General features: G+C 36.5%; 1 protein-coding gene across 2 annotated transcripts in view; it reads right to left on the minus strand.

Annotated features, from left to right (window-relative positions):
• WDR70 (WD repeat domain 70) overlaps positions 1-17,664 on the minus strand; it is a 284,509-nt gene that overhangs the window by 141,295 nt on the left and 125,550 nt on the right. For both annotated transcript variants that reach the window (XM_008518461.2, XM_070586984.1), the window contains exon 9: positions 16,689-16,765. In XM_008518461.2, the coding sequence (XP_008516683.1) occupies positions 16,689-16,765 (77 nt within the window). The remainder of the gene's footprint in view (positions 1-16,688; positions 16,766-17,664) is intronic.

Consider the following 17,664-nt stretch of genomic DNA (forward strand, 5'->3'; position numbering starts at 1 on the left):
ACAAACACAGCCTCAGAGTGAAGGGATGGAAGACAACACTCCAAGCTAATGGCAAACAAAAGAAAGTAGGTGTTGCAATACTTATATCAGACAAAGTAGACTTCAAGATAAGACAGGTAAAGAGAGACAAAGAGGGGTAGTATATAATGATCAAAGGGACATTTCATCAAGAAGAAATAACACTTATACATATCTATGCACCCAACACAGGAGCACCAAAGTACATAAAGCAACTATTAACAAACCTAAAAGAAGACATTAATAATAACACAATAACTGTAGAGGACCTCAACACTCCACTCACATCAATGGATAGATCATCCAGACAGAAAATCAACAAGGAAACAGTGGAATTAAATGAAAAGCTAAGCTAGTTGGACTTAATAGACATATATAGAACACTCCAACCAAAAAGAGCAGAAAACATATTCTTCTTAAGTGTGCATGGAACATTCTCAAGGATAGACCATATGTGGGGAAACAAGGCAAGCCTCAATAAATTTAAGAAGATTGAAATACTAACAAGCATCTTTTCTGATCACAATGCTATAAAGAAGAAATTAATTACAAGAAAAGAGTTGAGAAAGAGACAAAGATGTTGAGACTAAACAACATGCTATTGAACAAGCGATGGATCATTGAAGAAATTAAAAGAGAAATCAAAAAACATCTGGAGACAAATGAAAACTAAAACATACCATATCAACTCATATTGGATATAGCAAAAGCCATATTAAGAGGGAAAATCATTGCAATACAGGCTCACCTTAACAAGAAAAAGCACAAATAAGCAATCTCAAACTACACCTAGTGAATTAGAAAAAGAAGAACAAAGCCCAAAGTCAGCAGGAGAGAAATAACAAAAATCGGAGCAGAAATAAAATGCTATTAAAACAAAAAAGGCAGTAGAAAGGATCAATGAAACAAAGAGCTGGTTCTTGGAGAAGACAAAGAAAACTGACAAACCCCTAGCCATACTTACAAAGAAGAAAAGAGAGAAAGCTCAGATAAATAAAATTAGAAATGAAAGAGGGGCAATAACAATGGATACCACAGAAATACAATGGATTATAAGAGAACACCATGAAAAACTATATGCCAACAAAATGGACAATCTAGAGGAAGTGGATAAATGCTTAGACTCTTACAACCTCCCAAAGATGAATCAAGAAGAAATAGAGAATCTGAATAGACCAATCACAAGTAAAGAGATTGAAACAGTAATCAAAAGCACCATCCCAAAGAATAAAAGCCCAGGACCAGACAGCTTCCCTGGGGTATTCTACCAAACTTTCAGAGAGGATTTAATACCTATCTTTCTCAAGCTATTCCAAAAAATTAGGGAAGATGGAACGCTTCCTAACACATTCTATGAGGCCAACATCACACTGATACCAAAGCCTGACAAGGACAATACAAAAAAGGAAAACTACAAGCAAATATCACTGATAAACACAGATGCAAAAATCCTCAACAAAATACTGACAACCTGAATTCAGCAATACATCAAAAAGATCACACATCATGATCAAGTGGAATTTATACTAGGGACACAGGGATGGTTCAACATCTGCAAATCAATCAATGTGATACCCCACATTAACAAAATGAGGGAAAAAACCCACATGATCATCTCAATAGATGCAGAGAAAAAAGCATTTGACAAGATCCAACAGCCATTTACAATAAAAATTCTTAACAAGATGGGGATAGAAGGAAATTACCTCAACGTAATAAAGGCCATATATGACAAACCCACAGCCAACATCAAACTCAATGGGCAAAAACTGAACACCATCGCTTTGAGAACAGGAACAAGACAAGGATGCCCACTATCACCACTCTTGTTCAACACAGTACTGGAGGTTTTGGCCAGAGCAATTAGGCAAGAGAAAAGAATAAAAGGAATCCAAATAAGGAACAAAGAAGTGAAATTCTCACTGTTTGCAGACGACATGATCTTATATATAGAAAACCCTAAAGAATCTATTGGAAAACTATTAGAAATAATTAACAACTACAGTAAAGTGGCAGGGTACAAAATCAACTTAAACAATCAGTTGCATTTCTGTACTCTAAAACGAACTTACAGAAAGAGAACCCAAGAATACAATTTCATTTACAATCTCAACAAGAAGAATAAAGTAGCTAGGAATAAATTTAACTAAGGAGGTGAAGGACTTATATAATGAAAACTGTAAGACATTATTGAAAGAAATAGATAATGACACAAAGAGATGGAAAGAGATTCCATGCACATGGATTGGAAGAATAAACATAGTTAAAATGTCCATACCACCCAAACCAATCTACAGATTCAATGCAATCCCAATCAGAATCCCAATGACATTCTTTACAGAAATAGAACAAAGAATCCTAAAATTCATATGGGGCAACCAAAGACCCCAAAGTGCTAAAGCAATACTGAGAAAAAAGAACAAGCTTAGAGGCATCACAACCCCTGACTTCAAAATGTACTACAAAACCACAGTGATCAAAACAGCCTGCTACTGGTAGAAAAACAGACACACTGATCAATGGAACAGAACTGAAAGAACAGAAATAAAACTGCACATATACAGAAAGCTTATCTTCAACAAAGGTGCCAAGAACATACAATGGAGAAAAGACAGCCTCTTCAATAAATGGTGTTGGGAATACTGGACAGCCACATGCAAAAAAATGAAAGTAGACCATTATCTCACGCCATACACAAAAATAGAGCTCAAAATGGATCAAAGACTTGAAGATAAGTCCTGAAACCATAAAACTCCTGGAAGATAATATAAGTAGTACACTCTCTGACATCAAACTTAAAAGGATCTTTTCAAATACTATGTCTTCTCAGACAAGGGAAACAAAAGGAAAAAAAAAGTCCCATAAAGTGGGACTTCACCAGACCAAAGAGCTTCTGCAAGGCAAAAGACACTAGGATTAAAACAAAAAGACAACCCACCAATTGGGAGAAAATATTTGCAAATCACATATCTGACAAGGGGTTAATCTCCATAATATATAAGGAACTCACACAACTGAACAACAAAACACCAAAGAGCCCGATGAAAAAATGGGCAGAGGATATGAACAGACATTTTTCCAAAGATATACAGATGGCCAATAAACACATGAAAAGATGTTCAATATCACTAATCATCAAGTAAATGCAAATCAAAACTACACTAAGATACCACCTTATGCCTGTTAAAATGCCTATAATCACTAAGACTAAAAATAACAAATGTTGCAGAGGATGTGGAGAAAAGGGTGCATTCCCACCTCATACACTGCTGGTGGGAATGCAAATTGGGGCAGCCACGATGCAAAACAGTATGGAGATTCCTCAAAAAATTAAAAATACAACTGCCATATGACGCAGCTGTCCCACTACTGGTTATCATCTACCCAAACAACTTGAAATCAACAATCCAAAGTAACCTATGTACCCCTATGTTCACTGCAGCACTATTTACGATAGCCAAGACATGGAAACAATCCAAGTGCCCATTGACTGATGATTGAATAAAGAAGATGTGGTATATATAGACAATGGAATACTACTCAGCCATAAAAAAGACAAAATCATCCCATTTGCAACAACATGGATGGACCTGGAAGGACTTATGCTAAGCGAAATAAGCCAGACTGAGAAAGACAAACACCAGATGATTTCACTCATATGTGGAATATAAACAAACACATGGACAAAGAAAACAGTTCAGTGGTTACCAGGGGAAGGGGGGTAGGGGGTGGGCACAGGGGGTAAAGGGGAGCACTTATGCAGTGACAGACAAGAAATAATGTACAACTGAAATTCCACAATGATATAAACAATTAGGAACTCAAAAAAAAAGTATTTGAGTACATTTTGCCTTTAATTATAAGCATATTTCACCATAACCAGCAAGGGTGAATGGAAATATTTTCAGGATTGGGCTCTACTGCTAAATCATAATTAATTTTTCAACAAAGTTATCTGTTTCATGTAAAATTTCTATCAACAAATGCTTTAAAAATATACAGACATATTAATTACCCACACAATGAAAATAGAATCAAAGCTATTAATTGTGTGTGTGTGTGTGTGAGGAAGATTGGCCCTGAGTTAACATCTGTTGCCAATCTTCCTCTTTTTGCTGAAGAAAGACTGTCGCTGAGCTAACATCTGTGCCAATCTTCCTCTATTTTATGTGGGATGCTGCCAAAGCATGGCTTGACGAGTGGTACTAGGTCTGCACCCAGGATCTGAACCTGCAAACCCTGGGCCACCAAAGCAGAATGCATGAACTCAACCACTATAATACTGGGCTGGCCCCAAAGCTATTAATTTTTTAAATGCTGGTAGCTGCTGAAACAGATAGTTACAGTATCCTCACAGCTTTAAAATTAAAAACTATGAGAATATATTAAAGAATAATTAGAATTAGAAGAATCAAAGAATTAAATTAGATAAAAGCAATATCAGATTTGCAGAAACATGATCCAAATAGTATATTTCCTTTTTTTAATGGCGATATAATTGACATATAACATTATACTAGTTTTAAGTGTACAACATAATGATTCGATATTTATATACATTGAGAAATGATCATCATAATGTCTACTTAACATCTGAAAACACAGTATTTTCTGTTTCTTTAAGGGCAGCATCACAAAGGAACCATTAGAAATATAAACACCGGGGCCGGCCCGGTGGCACAGTGGTTAAGTTCACATGTTCCGCTTTGGCGGCCCAGGTTTCACCGGTTTGGATTCTGGGTGCGGACATGGCACCACTTGGCAAAAGCCATGCTGTGGTAGGCATCCCACGTATAAAGTAGAGGAAGATGGGCATGGATGTTAGCTCAGGGCCAGTCTTCCTCAGCAAAAAGAGGAGGATTGGCAGCAGATGTTAGCTCAGGGCTAATCGTCCTCAAAAGAGAAAAAGAAAAGAAAAGAAAAGAAAAAGAAATATAAACACCATCTTACTTATCTGACAACATAGACAGAACAAAATTCTGCCCAGAACCAGGAAGTAAGCAAGAAAAAGTCTCCTAGCAGCCAAAGATAGCAAAAATCAACGTGCTAAGAAAAATCTTACACCATACTAATTGCTTATTCCCTCTTCTTCTGCACAAATTCTAAAAAGCTTGGACTATCCTATCCCAGCCCCAGTCCACAGCTTATTAGAAGAAAAAACACTGAGGAGAGAAACTGAGATACTTGTCATACTGACAGCAGCAAGAAGTAACAATTAACAGAAAGGAAAAGGCAAAAAAATAAAAGTAGCAGTCAAGAATTCAAAGAGCTGTAAAGACCTATTATGCTACGACTTTTTGAGGTATATTATACCACAATGTAATAATTTATAAATTATGAAGATGCTAAGTTATATTCAAAACATTTATGAATAATATAGGAAAATAACAATTTTTTTTTAAGTTTCAAAAAAAATTCCAAATGGGGAAAAAAACTTTTGAGTTACAGAAAAGTTTACTTCTCTGTGATCCATTTATGTGACTCATCATTCCTTAGTGAATTTTATAATAACATTTACATATGTTATTGATTATAAAAATCAAGTGAAATCTGCCCAGCAGCCTTCCAGCAAAAACCTGTGAGATTCAACACGCCCCATACATGCTCTCAAATAGGAGATGCTCATCAAGATGCGAGAGAAATCCTAGGAAAAACTAGACTGAAAAGTATACGCAGATTTCAATCCAATTCAAATGAATCCAAGGCTAGTCCTATGCATGAATGCAAACTATGTGCAAGGCTTTTCACATTAAATCCAGATTACACTCTTGTGAATCAAGTATTATGCCATTTTATAAGAATCTGGGACTCAGCGGTAAATTACTAGCTCAAAGTCATGATTAGTGGTGGAGTGGTCTGGAAAGTACACGTTCTTTCTATTAAGCCATGCCAAAACTTGCCAAAAATTTTAACTGGTTTAATTCATCTTTATAAGCTGCAACCAAATAAAAAGATATTTATAATTTACTGAATCCCACCATGGAAAGGCTTACTAGTGGCAATCTTCACTTCCCAAAGTATATTCCTGGGAACACTATACCCAGGGTATAACAGGTGCTATTGGCTGTGGGAGAGAGAGGGATTTGTATTGAAATGTCTGGAAAATGCTGGTTTCTTTCATTAATATATTTCTCAGAATCTTCAACGTACTTAGTCTCTGGCACTGTGACTCTCCAAGTGAAGGACTAAGGAACTCTTTCTCAGAGACACTCGATAGGTATTAGCATGCCTAGGAACACACTTAGGGAATCCTGCTACATATAACCCATGCAGACAATCCCCAACCACTAGGTTCTCATAAGCGAAGTCAGCACTGATAAGCAGAAACTTCAAATACACTGAAAAAATTTCTAGGAAAAAAATTGATTAAGTGGAGTTAACTAACTAGAATCCTCATGACCCTTTTTACTTCATCTTATATCAACTTTTAGAGAAAAAAGTGGGGGTGGGACAGATGACATCCAAATAAGCCAATGTTAAGAAGATCCTCCCAATGTTTTATTTGGAAAGGCTTCAAAGCTACAAAAAAGTTAAGAGTAGTACAATAAACACCCATATACCCTAATACTTTGCCATATCTGTATTCTCAACCTCTCTCTTTCCATATATATATGTATATACACACATATACTAAACACATACTACACACACAAACACAACACTTTATTTTTGCTATACCATTTAAAAGTAAGTTTCAGATCTCCTGACACTTCATACTGAAATTCATCGTTGGTATCTTCTAAGAATAAAGACATTCTTCTATATAACCATGATTCTATACAACATGACTCAATAATATCATCTGTATCAGTTAACTGCTGCATAACAAAATATTTCCAAACTTTAATGGCTTAAAACAACAGGCATAGGTTATTGCTTATGAGTCTACTAGTCAGCTGGGTGGTTCTGTCCTAGCTGGGTTAACTCACGTGTCTGTGGTCAGTTCTACTGATCTAGGTTGAGGTCTAGCCAGAGCTTGATCAGACAGCAATGCTCTGATTCCAAGAGAGTGGAAGCACCCAAGAACTCTTAAGAACCCAATGCTCAGAAAAGGCACACTATCATTTTTGCCACGGTCTGTTGGCCAGCCCAAATTCAAGGGTAGGGAAATAGACTCTGCCTCTTAATGGGAGCAGCTGCTAAGCCACATTGCGAAGGGCACAGATACAAGGAAAGATGAAGAATTGTGGCCATTTTTGCAATATGTCATATCACCTAATAAGTGAATTTCCTCAATTGTCCCCAAAATAGTCTCTTTATTGCTACTTTTTGGTTATTCCTTCCGTCCTTCCTGGCTTCCTCCCTCCGTTCCTCCTGCCTCAGAGGAAATAAGATCAAATCAAAGTTCACAAATTGCACGGTTTGTAAAATGCTTGCCACAAATCCTTTAGTTTAGAATAATCCTGCCTTTATTTCTTTCATGATATTGACATTTCTAACATTTAGTTGCTCAAAAGAAAACTAAATTGACTAGATGTTAATGTCTCTAAATATTCAATTCACAGTATATAAAATAAAACCTAAAAATGAAATTGTCTTTTACTTATAGGTAAAATCATCTAATCATGGTTCACTATATATTTTGCATGTTCTAGATGGTAACATCTTTGAGGGCCCAAATTAAGCTTGTCCTATATTCTTCTACAAGCCCATCTCCTTTCTCATCACTTCTCTACTTTTCCACAAAAGGAATTTATACTAATACACATATTTCAAACTCCTGTGTAAAGCTTTCCCCGATTCTCGCAAGCATTTAGTGTTAGCACCTCTTTCTTATGCCAGTGCTAGTGAATGTTTTTAATGTTGCATGTGCAGCCTTACTTTCCCCAGACCATTGTGGCCTGGAGTAAAAATCACTCTCAATTTGATTTTTTAAAAAGTCTCTGGTTCTTAATTCTGCCTACTATTGCAGGATTCTAGCCCTTAAAGACTCATTCAGCACTTGAGAGTCATTTTTCACAAGTGCTTACGAATGGATTTCTGGCTATTTTGTGACATCTACCGGTTCCTCCTCTTTTACTCCAGTCTAGACCCACTTTCTCTGCGCCCTTTTTCTTTTTTTTTTTTTTTTTACCATGGGCCCTGCCACTGCCTACCTATTCTTCCATACTTCCTCTCTCCCCTGACTGTGGAAGGAGACATTATTTTGTGAAGTTTTGTCATCTCCCCAGTATTTGTTCTTCTTATCTAATCGCGTCTATTCTTCTGCAGTAACTCACTGTGAAATGTTTGTGCATTTCATTATTTTCCTGATTTTTCCTCATCGTTAACTGCATGTAGAGACAGAAGCAGCTGCAACAGATCTGAACAAATTCCTCTGCAATAAAAATTCCTGAGTAAGTAATAGAAAACTCTCAAGGTGTATAATGGAAGCATCTGATTCACTCACCAGTACTTATGGACAGAGCTCTGTGCTGAGCTGGAATTTTCTTACTACAAATTCTGTACCAAGAACTCAGATTACACTTGTATCATTTGTATTCTCACTCCGTACACTACTACAATTCATATTATAAAATGGCTCCATATCAGATCATATAAATTCACAAGCATAACTGACTTCCTCTGGCTAAGTAAGCATTTTTATCTTCATTATCATCTGGTTTTTATTAACATTTACTTCCAAGCATAATGTAGTAAGCGCTGCTTTATTATCTATGTTTCATTCTGATAAACTTGGGAAAACCAAAAAGACTGCCATATTACCCTCTTCCTCTTTTCATTTCATTCCTAAATTGGCCTCATCCCAGGTTCATGTTTCACAATGAAACTCATAAAATCAAAACATTATGGCAGTAGCATCTCCAACTGACACTCAGAAGAAACATCCATAATTTAACTCAGCATACATGAGGCCAGAACAAAATAGTGAGTGCCACTTTGGCCTTCAGTGGAATAGTTTCTCACAAATGCCATCTGACTCTTCACTCCTATTGCATCTAAACTTCTTTATAATAAGTGCTGCTTACAGGAATGGCTGGTATTGGCCTGGCCAGGGCTCCCCCTCTACTCCTACACTGCTGGCAGCCATAGCGTGGCAAACATTCTCCATGTGTGTTGGCACTAAATACATAATACTGTGATGACACAGGAGGTGTTGAGATGAATAACTTTTATCCAGAGGCCATCTACAATATGGTCATATTATCCAAAATATGTATTTTCCAGTTGCCCAAAATGAGGGAAGGAGGGAGAGATAAAGGTGAATGGGGAAAAGAGGAAGAAGAGGATATTACTATTATGAGCTTGATGGAGTCTGATAAAATTATCCTAGTTTAAATCCTAAGTAACCCTTAATAAAATCTCCAAGACAGTGAAGAATTTGTAAGATGTGCAGTTGATGTTTATCTCTCTGTCATGCTCACCAACATAGAAGAGAACAAGATAAAGCACTGAAAAGCAGAACTGCCCTCTAAGCTATGAGACACACTAAAAAATACAGGGCAGATTTTGCCAAGGCCCTCATCAAACTAATTCCCGAATTACGGGAATATTTCTTAATCCAGGATGAACTTCATAGTACCAGATCTTAAATTTTTGATAACGCCTGATCAGATGCTAGTTACTCCTAATGATCTGTGTCACTTTCCAGGATGAAGGAAAGTAACCAATATACCATGGTTATTCATTTTTTTTGTAAGACCTATTTAGAATATTTTATAGTATAATTTGATAAAATATTCATTTGAGAATTACACTTAAGTATAATCAAAAGTATCACCAATTTTACTTTGTTTATCCTGTTAACCCAGAGTTTGTCCAATAATAAAATTAAAACCTTTTTACTCTAACATATTAGGGTAAAAAAGCAAAAAACAAAAACACGATTCTTGATCCTAATTACCTATTTTTAACAATGGAAGTTGTTGATCTCCAAAGATAATATATACACTACCCCTGAACTAACTAGTTAACTGTTTTTAAACATTGATACTTCAATTCAAGGCATATTCTTCCTTTTATAAAAAAAGACTGCTAAGTACATTTTATTCAAAATGATCTACATCAAGTTATATTTGCAGGTCCCAAGATGCCATTCCTATGCTCCTTTGCCCCTCCTTCCCACTTCCTATGTTCCTATGTCCAGGTCCACTCACCTTTCCTTTATGGGAGAACTCGGCCCAGACACAACATTAGTACACTTAACCTTATCATGGATATTTTCCTGAAAATTTTCTTATCAAAGCATTTTCTTCTAAATTCCTCCTGCATACTTCCAAATTTCTTCTAAATTTACTGAACTATTTTCTCAGAAAAACTCTGAGAAGTAGTAGTCGAAAATAAAAACAACCCTTGTAAAATAATTTTGACATTAGAACTCTGGGTGTGGACTTCAATTCAAATTGTTAGATGATCTCGGAGGTTCCATGAGATTTCTGTTTACTGCCATGTTTATGAACTTGGACACGGGTGCTAGATACTAGAAAAAGAGGGAAAGCTGCCTTATTTTAAGAGGTCAGTGTAATCTTGGCTCTAAAACCCAATAAAAACAATACAAGGGGAAAAAAAGTCCCCTTTTACCTGTCAATATAAAATTAAAATCATAAGTAAAATACAAGTTTCCTAAATTGAGCAATATATCTTTTAAAAATACAAAGTGATCAACTATGATTTACTACAAAAAAGCAAGAATGGTTAAACATTCTCAAATGTATTAACGTACTTCTCTATACGAATGGACCAAAAAAAGCAAGATTACATCAAATACTACACAAAAGTATTTTATAAAGTTCAACATCTATGATAAAATTAGAAACAGAATGAAATTTCTTTATTTTAATAAAGATATATACCAAATACATCATACTTTAAGAAACAATATTTTAAAATAAGAGGCATTTAAACCAGCACATTGTTTTCCTTGTTTAGTTTTTGCTTAGGAATGTGGGGGAGGGGGACCCCACACAAACTCCCAAATTGGCAAGATGGACTGAGGAAACATTCTCAGGCCTAAATACAGTTTACCACTAGCTGTGACTCTTCCAGCATTGCCAGAATGGCTCCACATAGCAAAAATCACTTATGGCTGCCTGGAGGGGGGAGTAAAGACCCACTTCTAATGGCAATGGACTTCTCAGGATCCTCATCACAAGTCAGATAATGTGGAAGCATCAACACTGGGGTGTCCTACTGGAGACTTCAAGGAGAGGGGAATTTGTCCTTCCAATGGGGGAGAATACTGCAGAATGTTCTTAATGAGGTGAGTTCTCGTATCCTTTCCTTACATAAAAGGGATTTGTACCCTGTGTGTGCATCTGTAAATCAATCACCATAACCTTTGTGACAATCACTCACAAAGTACCTGACATAGTGCGTTCACATCCTGGCTCAACCAGGTAAGAATCATGTGTCCTTGGGAAAGTCATAACCAGTTTCTTCATTTGAAATATGTAATAACATTACTACCTACCCTATTGCCACGAGGAGAACATAAGATAAAGTGCATAGCACAGGTAAAATGTATTGCACAGCGCTGGCACATAGTCAGTGCTCAATAAGAGTTAGCTATTATTAGCTATGATCCCAATGTTCTCCCACTGGGAAATTTTAACACCCTGCAAAGAAACCATTCATATGGATTCTGAGTTTTCAATACTATTATGGTACAGATTTAGTACTCTCCAACGGCTTGCCTTGTAATTACATTAAAATCCTAGCCCTTTATACCTTACCCTACAACACTTTATATGATCTCGTCCCCGCCTTCCTCTACAAATTCATTTAGTATCATTCTCACCTTTCCTACCAACATACAAATTGTCAGTTAAACTGCTCCTCAAATATGCTACATTGCATTCCTATCTTAAGGTCTTGAACTACACTGCCATTTTGGCCTGGAAAGCTCTTTCCCTTGCGGCTGCCTCCTGTGCATAAGTCTCAACTAAAAGGTCACCTCCTCAGATGCTTTCTCTGAGGCCCTTCTCTTTTCTTCTCTCTCTATCCTTTTGTTTTATTTTACTTTATTCTTAACACTTACTACTACATAAAACTATACTGATTTTTTAGTGTATTTGTACCTAGTCTGTCTCCCAGGTCTCACCTCCACTGGAACGTAAACCCCATGAAAGCAGAGGCTTAGATCACAGAGTGTACCTGGCACACAGTGATGTGTACACTATGTCACACAGCTTAGCTTATTACTACCTCTGAGTCAAAGGCCAAGAAAAAGTCAGTCAAACCGAAAACTATCTAAAATTATTAGTGGCAGATTCTCTAAAACGTAGTAAAGAACATGTATGATGGGGTCTATGGTTAAAGCCTACTGATCCTGACATAGAACTGTGGACAAAAAAAGACCAATGCGTCCAGTGTAAAAAGAAATTGGAGCACATTTTCAAGGGTACAATATACTAGTAAGTCAGTGATTTGGGCAGGGAACTAAAGAATTGCTCTTTCAAGGAATGGAATAAATTATATTTTATACCCAGTAAAATGACGTCATGACTTAAAATTTTATCCAAACCGTTGATTAGAGGATTAAGAAAGTTCAATAGGTTTCTTTATATCCTATTCAAAACCATTTAAATGTCTGATGTGGATCACTGGCCTGGGAATATAACACTCAAAGTTTCTCAAATTTATTTAACCATGGAATGCCTTTCTAGTAAAATGTTTACTGATTTACATATTCTGGAAATCAATTAGGGAAAAGCGTCCATAGAGTTCATAAAAGTTACTGTGTTAGCCAGCCAACATCATACTCAATGGACAAAAACTGAAAGCCATCCCTCTGAGGACAGGAACAAGACAAGGGTGCCCACTTTCACCACTCCTATTCAACATAGTACTGGAGGTGTTGGCCAGAGCAATTCGGCAGGAAAAAGAAATAAAAGTAATCCAAATAGGTAACGAAGAAGTAAAACTCTCACTGTTTGCAGATGACATGATCTTATATATAGAAAACCCCAAAGAATCCATAGAAAAACTATTAGAAATAATCAACAACTACAGCAAAGTAGCAGTGTATAAAATCAACATACATAAATCAGTAGCATTTCTATACACCAACAATGAACTAACAGAAAAAGAACTCAGGAACTCAATCCCATTCACAACCACAATGAAAAGAATAAAATACCTTGGGATAAACTTAACCAAGGAAGTGAAGGATCTATACAATGAAAACTACAAGACTTTCTTGAAAGAAATTGACGACGACATAAAGAGATGGAAAGACATTCCATGCACATGGATTGGAAGAATAAACATAGTTAAAATGTCCATACTACCTAAAGCAATCTAAAGATTCAATGCTATCCCAATCAGAATCCCAAGAACATTCTTCACAGAAATTGAACAAAGAATCCTAAAATTCATATGAGGCAACAAAAGACCGCGAATTGCTAAAGCAATCCTGAGCAAGAAAAACAAAGCCGGCGGAATCACAATCCCCGATTTCAAAACATACTACAAAGCTACAGTGATCAAAACAGCATGGTACTGGTACAAAAACAGGTCCACAGATCAATGGAACAGAATTGAAAGCCCAGAGATAAAACCACACATCTATGGACAGCTAATCTTCGACAAAGGAGCAGAGGGCCTACAATGGAGAAAAGAAAGTCTCTTCAACAAATGGTGCTGGGAAAACTGGACAGTCACATGCAAAAGATTGAAAATTGACCATTCTTTTTCACCACACACCAAAATAAATTCAAAATGGATCAAAGACCTAAAGATTAGGCCTGAAACAATAAGTCTTCTGGAAGAGAATATAGGCAGTACCCTCTTTGACATCAGTTTCAAAAGAATCTTTTCGGACACTATAACTCCTCAGTTGAGGGAAACAATAGAAAGAATAAACAATTGGGACTTCATCAGACTAAAGAGCTTCTTCAAGGCAAGGGAAACAGGATTGAAACAAAAAAACAGCTCACTAATTGGGAAAAAATATTTACATGCCACTTATCCAACAAAGGGTTAACCTCCATAATATACAAAGAACTCACACGGCTTAACAAAAAAAAAACAAACAACCCGATCAAAAAATGGGCAGAGGACATGAACAGACATTTCTCAAAAGAAGATATGAATATGGCCAATAGACACATGAAAAGATGTTCATCATCGCTAATCATCAGGGAAATGCAAATCAAAACTACACTAAGATATCACCTTACACCGCTTAGATTGGCAAAAACATCCAAAACCAAGAGCAGCAAATGTTGGAGAGGTTGTGGAGAAAAAGGAACCCTCATACACTGTTGGTGGGAATGCAAACTGGTACAGCCACTATGGAAAACAGTATGGAGATTTCTCAAAAAGTTAAAAATAGAAATACCCTATGACCCAGCCATCCCATTACTGGGTATCTATCCTAAGAACCTGATATCAGATATCTCAAGAGTCCGTTGCACCCCTATGTTCATCGCAGCATTATTTACAATAGCCAAGACGTGGAACCAACCTACATGCCCAGAAACTGATGATTGGATAAAGAAGATATGGTATATATACACAATGGAATACTACTCAGCCATAAAAAAAGACGAAATTGGCCCATTCACAGCAACGTGGATGGACCTCGAGGGTATTGTGTTAAGCGAAATAAGCCAGTCAGAGAAAGACGAACTCTATATGACTCCACTCATAGGTGGAAGTTAGTATATTGACAAGGAGATCTGATCAGTGGTTACCAGGGAAAAGGGGGGATGGGGGGAGGGCACAAAGGGGGAAGTGGTGTACCCACAACATGACTAACAAAAATGTACAACTGAAATCTCACAAGGTTGTAATCTATCATAACATTAATAAAAAAAAAAAAAAATTACTGTGTTAGCAACTATGAGAGCCCATCATTCAGCCAGAGCCTTAAATAGTTCTGAGAACAAAAGGGTTTTTTCCAACTACTTTATTTATCTTAAGTTTTTAACCAGAGTAGCCTGGATCCTCTGTGCTTTAATAGTGTTTGTTTGTTCCCAACAATAATATCAATTTATTTACTGTCTCATCTTACTATATTATATAAAGTCTCTAAGTCTACTCTGCATAAAGTCTCTAAACAGTTGTGGGCATCCCTGTCTTGTTTCCTATTTAAATGCAAGTAGCTTCAGCATTGCAATATACAATACAATACTTATTTTAAATTTTGGAAAAGTTTTTATCAGGTTACGGTAATTTCTTCCTATTCATATTTTACTTAGAACTTTTACTAAATTCTTAGTTACTTAGACTACTAAATTTTATTAAATGCCAATTTGATCATATAACAAAATCAAATGGTTTTTCACCTTTCATTTGCTAAATAATGAATTATATTGCAAATTTCTTGATGACAAGACTTCCTAATTGTAAAATATCTTTGCATTCCTAGAATAAACCTTACTTGGGTATGGTATACTACTAATGTAAATTAGCTGCTAAATTTGATTTCCTAATGCTGAAGTAAGAAACGCCACCTTAAACACACACAATTTAAGTACTTGGAAAGATAATAAGACAAAGATAAAAAAAATTAAAACTACATAGTTCCATTTAAAGAAATTTTAACCAAATGCATTATCCTGCTTCAGTCATATTCTCTACAGCCTCCCAAATTTTAGTTCCTTTTAGATCAAGCTAATTTTTAAATTGTGCCATTGAAGTAAAATTATGTCTTTTGTCTGTTATTCTAAAGATTAATTCCAGAAAACATAAAATATCCAAGGATGTGAACAGCAATTTTGAAGGTTAAAGAGGCAAATTATAAATATTAGAAAGTAAAATGATGAAAGACTAAATAACCTAAAAACAAAAATGTTCTTTTTTATCTAAAATATAACGGTGTTTCATCTAAATAATACCACCTATATTTTTAATTTACAAGATTTCTCATTGTAATTTTCCCTGTAATATTATAAACAGTGCATACTTCTTTTTTTTTTTTTTCCTTAGTTTGGCACCTGAGCTAACATCTGTTGCCAATCTTCTTTTTTTCTTTTCTTGTTCTTCTTCTTCTTCTTCTTCTTCCCAATGTCCTCCACTCCATAGTTGTATATTCTAGTTGTGGGTCCTCCTGGTTGTGCTATGTGGGATGCCATCTCAGCACGGCCTGATGAGTGGTGCCATGTCCACACCCAGAATCTGAACCAGCGAAATCCTGGGCCACCGACACAGAGTGCACCAACTTAACAACTCAGCCATGGAGCCGGCCCCATGAACTACTCTTAGTACTAAAAATGAATCATAAAATATAACAACACAAGAACAAAGTGCTCAAATAGTCCCTGTAATATTCTTGAGTTGTAGGCCAACAGATATAATGCAAAAGAGTCTTAAAACTCATTTAATCAATTTTTTTCAGTTATTACTTCCAAAAAACAATCATTTAAACAATAAACTTATATGAGCTTTTAGACTCAGATGGAAATGAGTCTTTACTATAAAAAGTAACAAATTATTAGTCACAACTTCAAAGTCATTTGAGTCCCCTTAATAGCATCAGTTTGATCCATTGTGCTCCCTAACAAACTTTACTGAAATTTATACCAACTCTCATTTTCATAGTTTTCATATTTATTTAAACAAACCTCACACTATCAGCTAAATCTAAATTAAAGAATACTACTATATAAACATCAGGATTCCTAATACTCTATCTCCTACTTTACTGGCAAGATTGTTACCATACGAATGTTAAACAAAATTCTGAAATATAGGAATGTAGTAGATGAATTATCAACAATACTCACGCATCATTTGAGCAAGTCATAAATTCTCCCTTTATTTTAGGATGCCATGAGCCAGTATGAAGCATTGCTGTGTGACCCTGAAAAAACAAAAATATAGAAAAAAAGATGTTTACAAAGATAAAAAATAAATAAACTGACCAGAAACTGTCATATCACGTTCAAGAGAAAAATTTTTTAGAGACAGTGTTAAGATGGCAGTTCAGGTTGACTCTGAACTCACCTCCTCCCATGGACACAACAAATTTACAACTACTCATTGAACAATGACCCATGAGAGAGAACTGAAAACTGGATAAAAAGAACTCCCACAAGGGACAGTGCCTGAGGTGGAAGAGACAGAAATTCCCTTCTGAAAAGAAAAGAGCCACCTTTGAGCCAGGGTGCTTCACAGCTGGTCGGAAGCAATCTTAAGGTACGAAGCCTTCCCTGGAGGAGTGGGGGATCTGAGTAGGGGAGCATTACCACACTAAGTAGCTTTTGGACTCAGCACAACGGAGACGAGTGTCATAATATACGACTTTGCTGGCTATTAACAACAACGGGGAATAGCCCCAGAAAAGCTATAGGACATAAGGGGAAAAAAAGCCTGCTCTTAAGTGGCCCACACACAAATTCACTCATTTCGGAAAGCAATCTAAAATCATCAGAAAGAAAGGTGCACAGTCCTTTGGTGAAAAGAGAATCACTTAATAGGCTCTGGGTAGATCTCAGAGGTGAGACCTCCCCAGGGACTGAGACATGGCAACAGTCATTATTGTAACCTAGTACAGGTGTGCTCACACAGACATTAGCAGAGGCCATTGGAGTTCTTCCACTGGCCTGTTAGTGCAGTGGTCTGCCCCATTCACTAGACCATCAATTTAATTCAGCTCAGCCAGGGCAGGCAGCCCACCTTAGGGACTGGCCCCACCCAAAAGCAAGCCTTCCAGGAACGTGTGGGCCCACATAAGCAGGGTGTGTGGGACCTCTACAGTCG

Source organism: Equus przewalskii, chromosome 20 (genome assembly GCF_037783145.1).
Source record: "Equus przewalskii isolate Varuska chromosome 20, EquPr2, whole genome shotgun sequence".
NCBI lineage: Eukaryota > Metazoa > Chordata > Mammalia > Perissodactyla > Equidae > Equus > Equus przewalskii.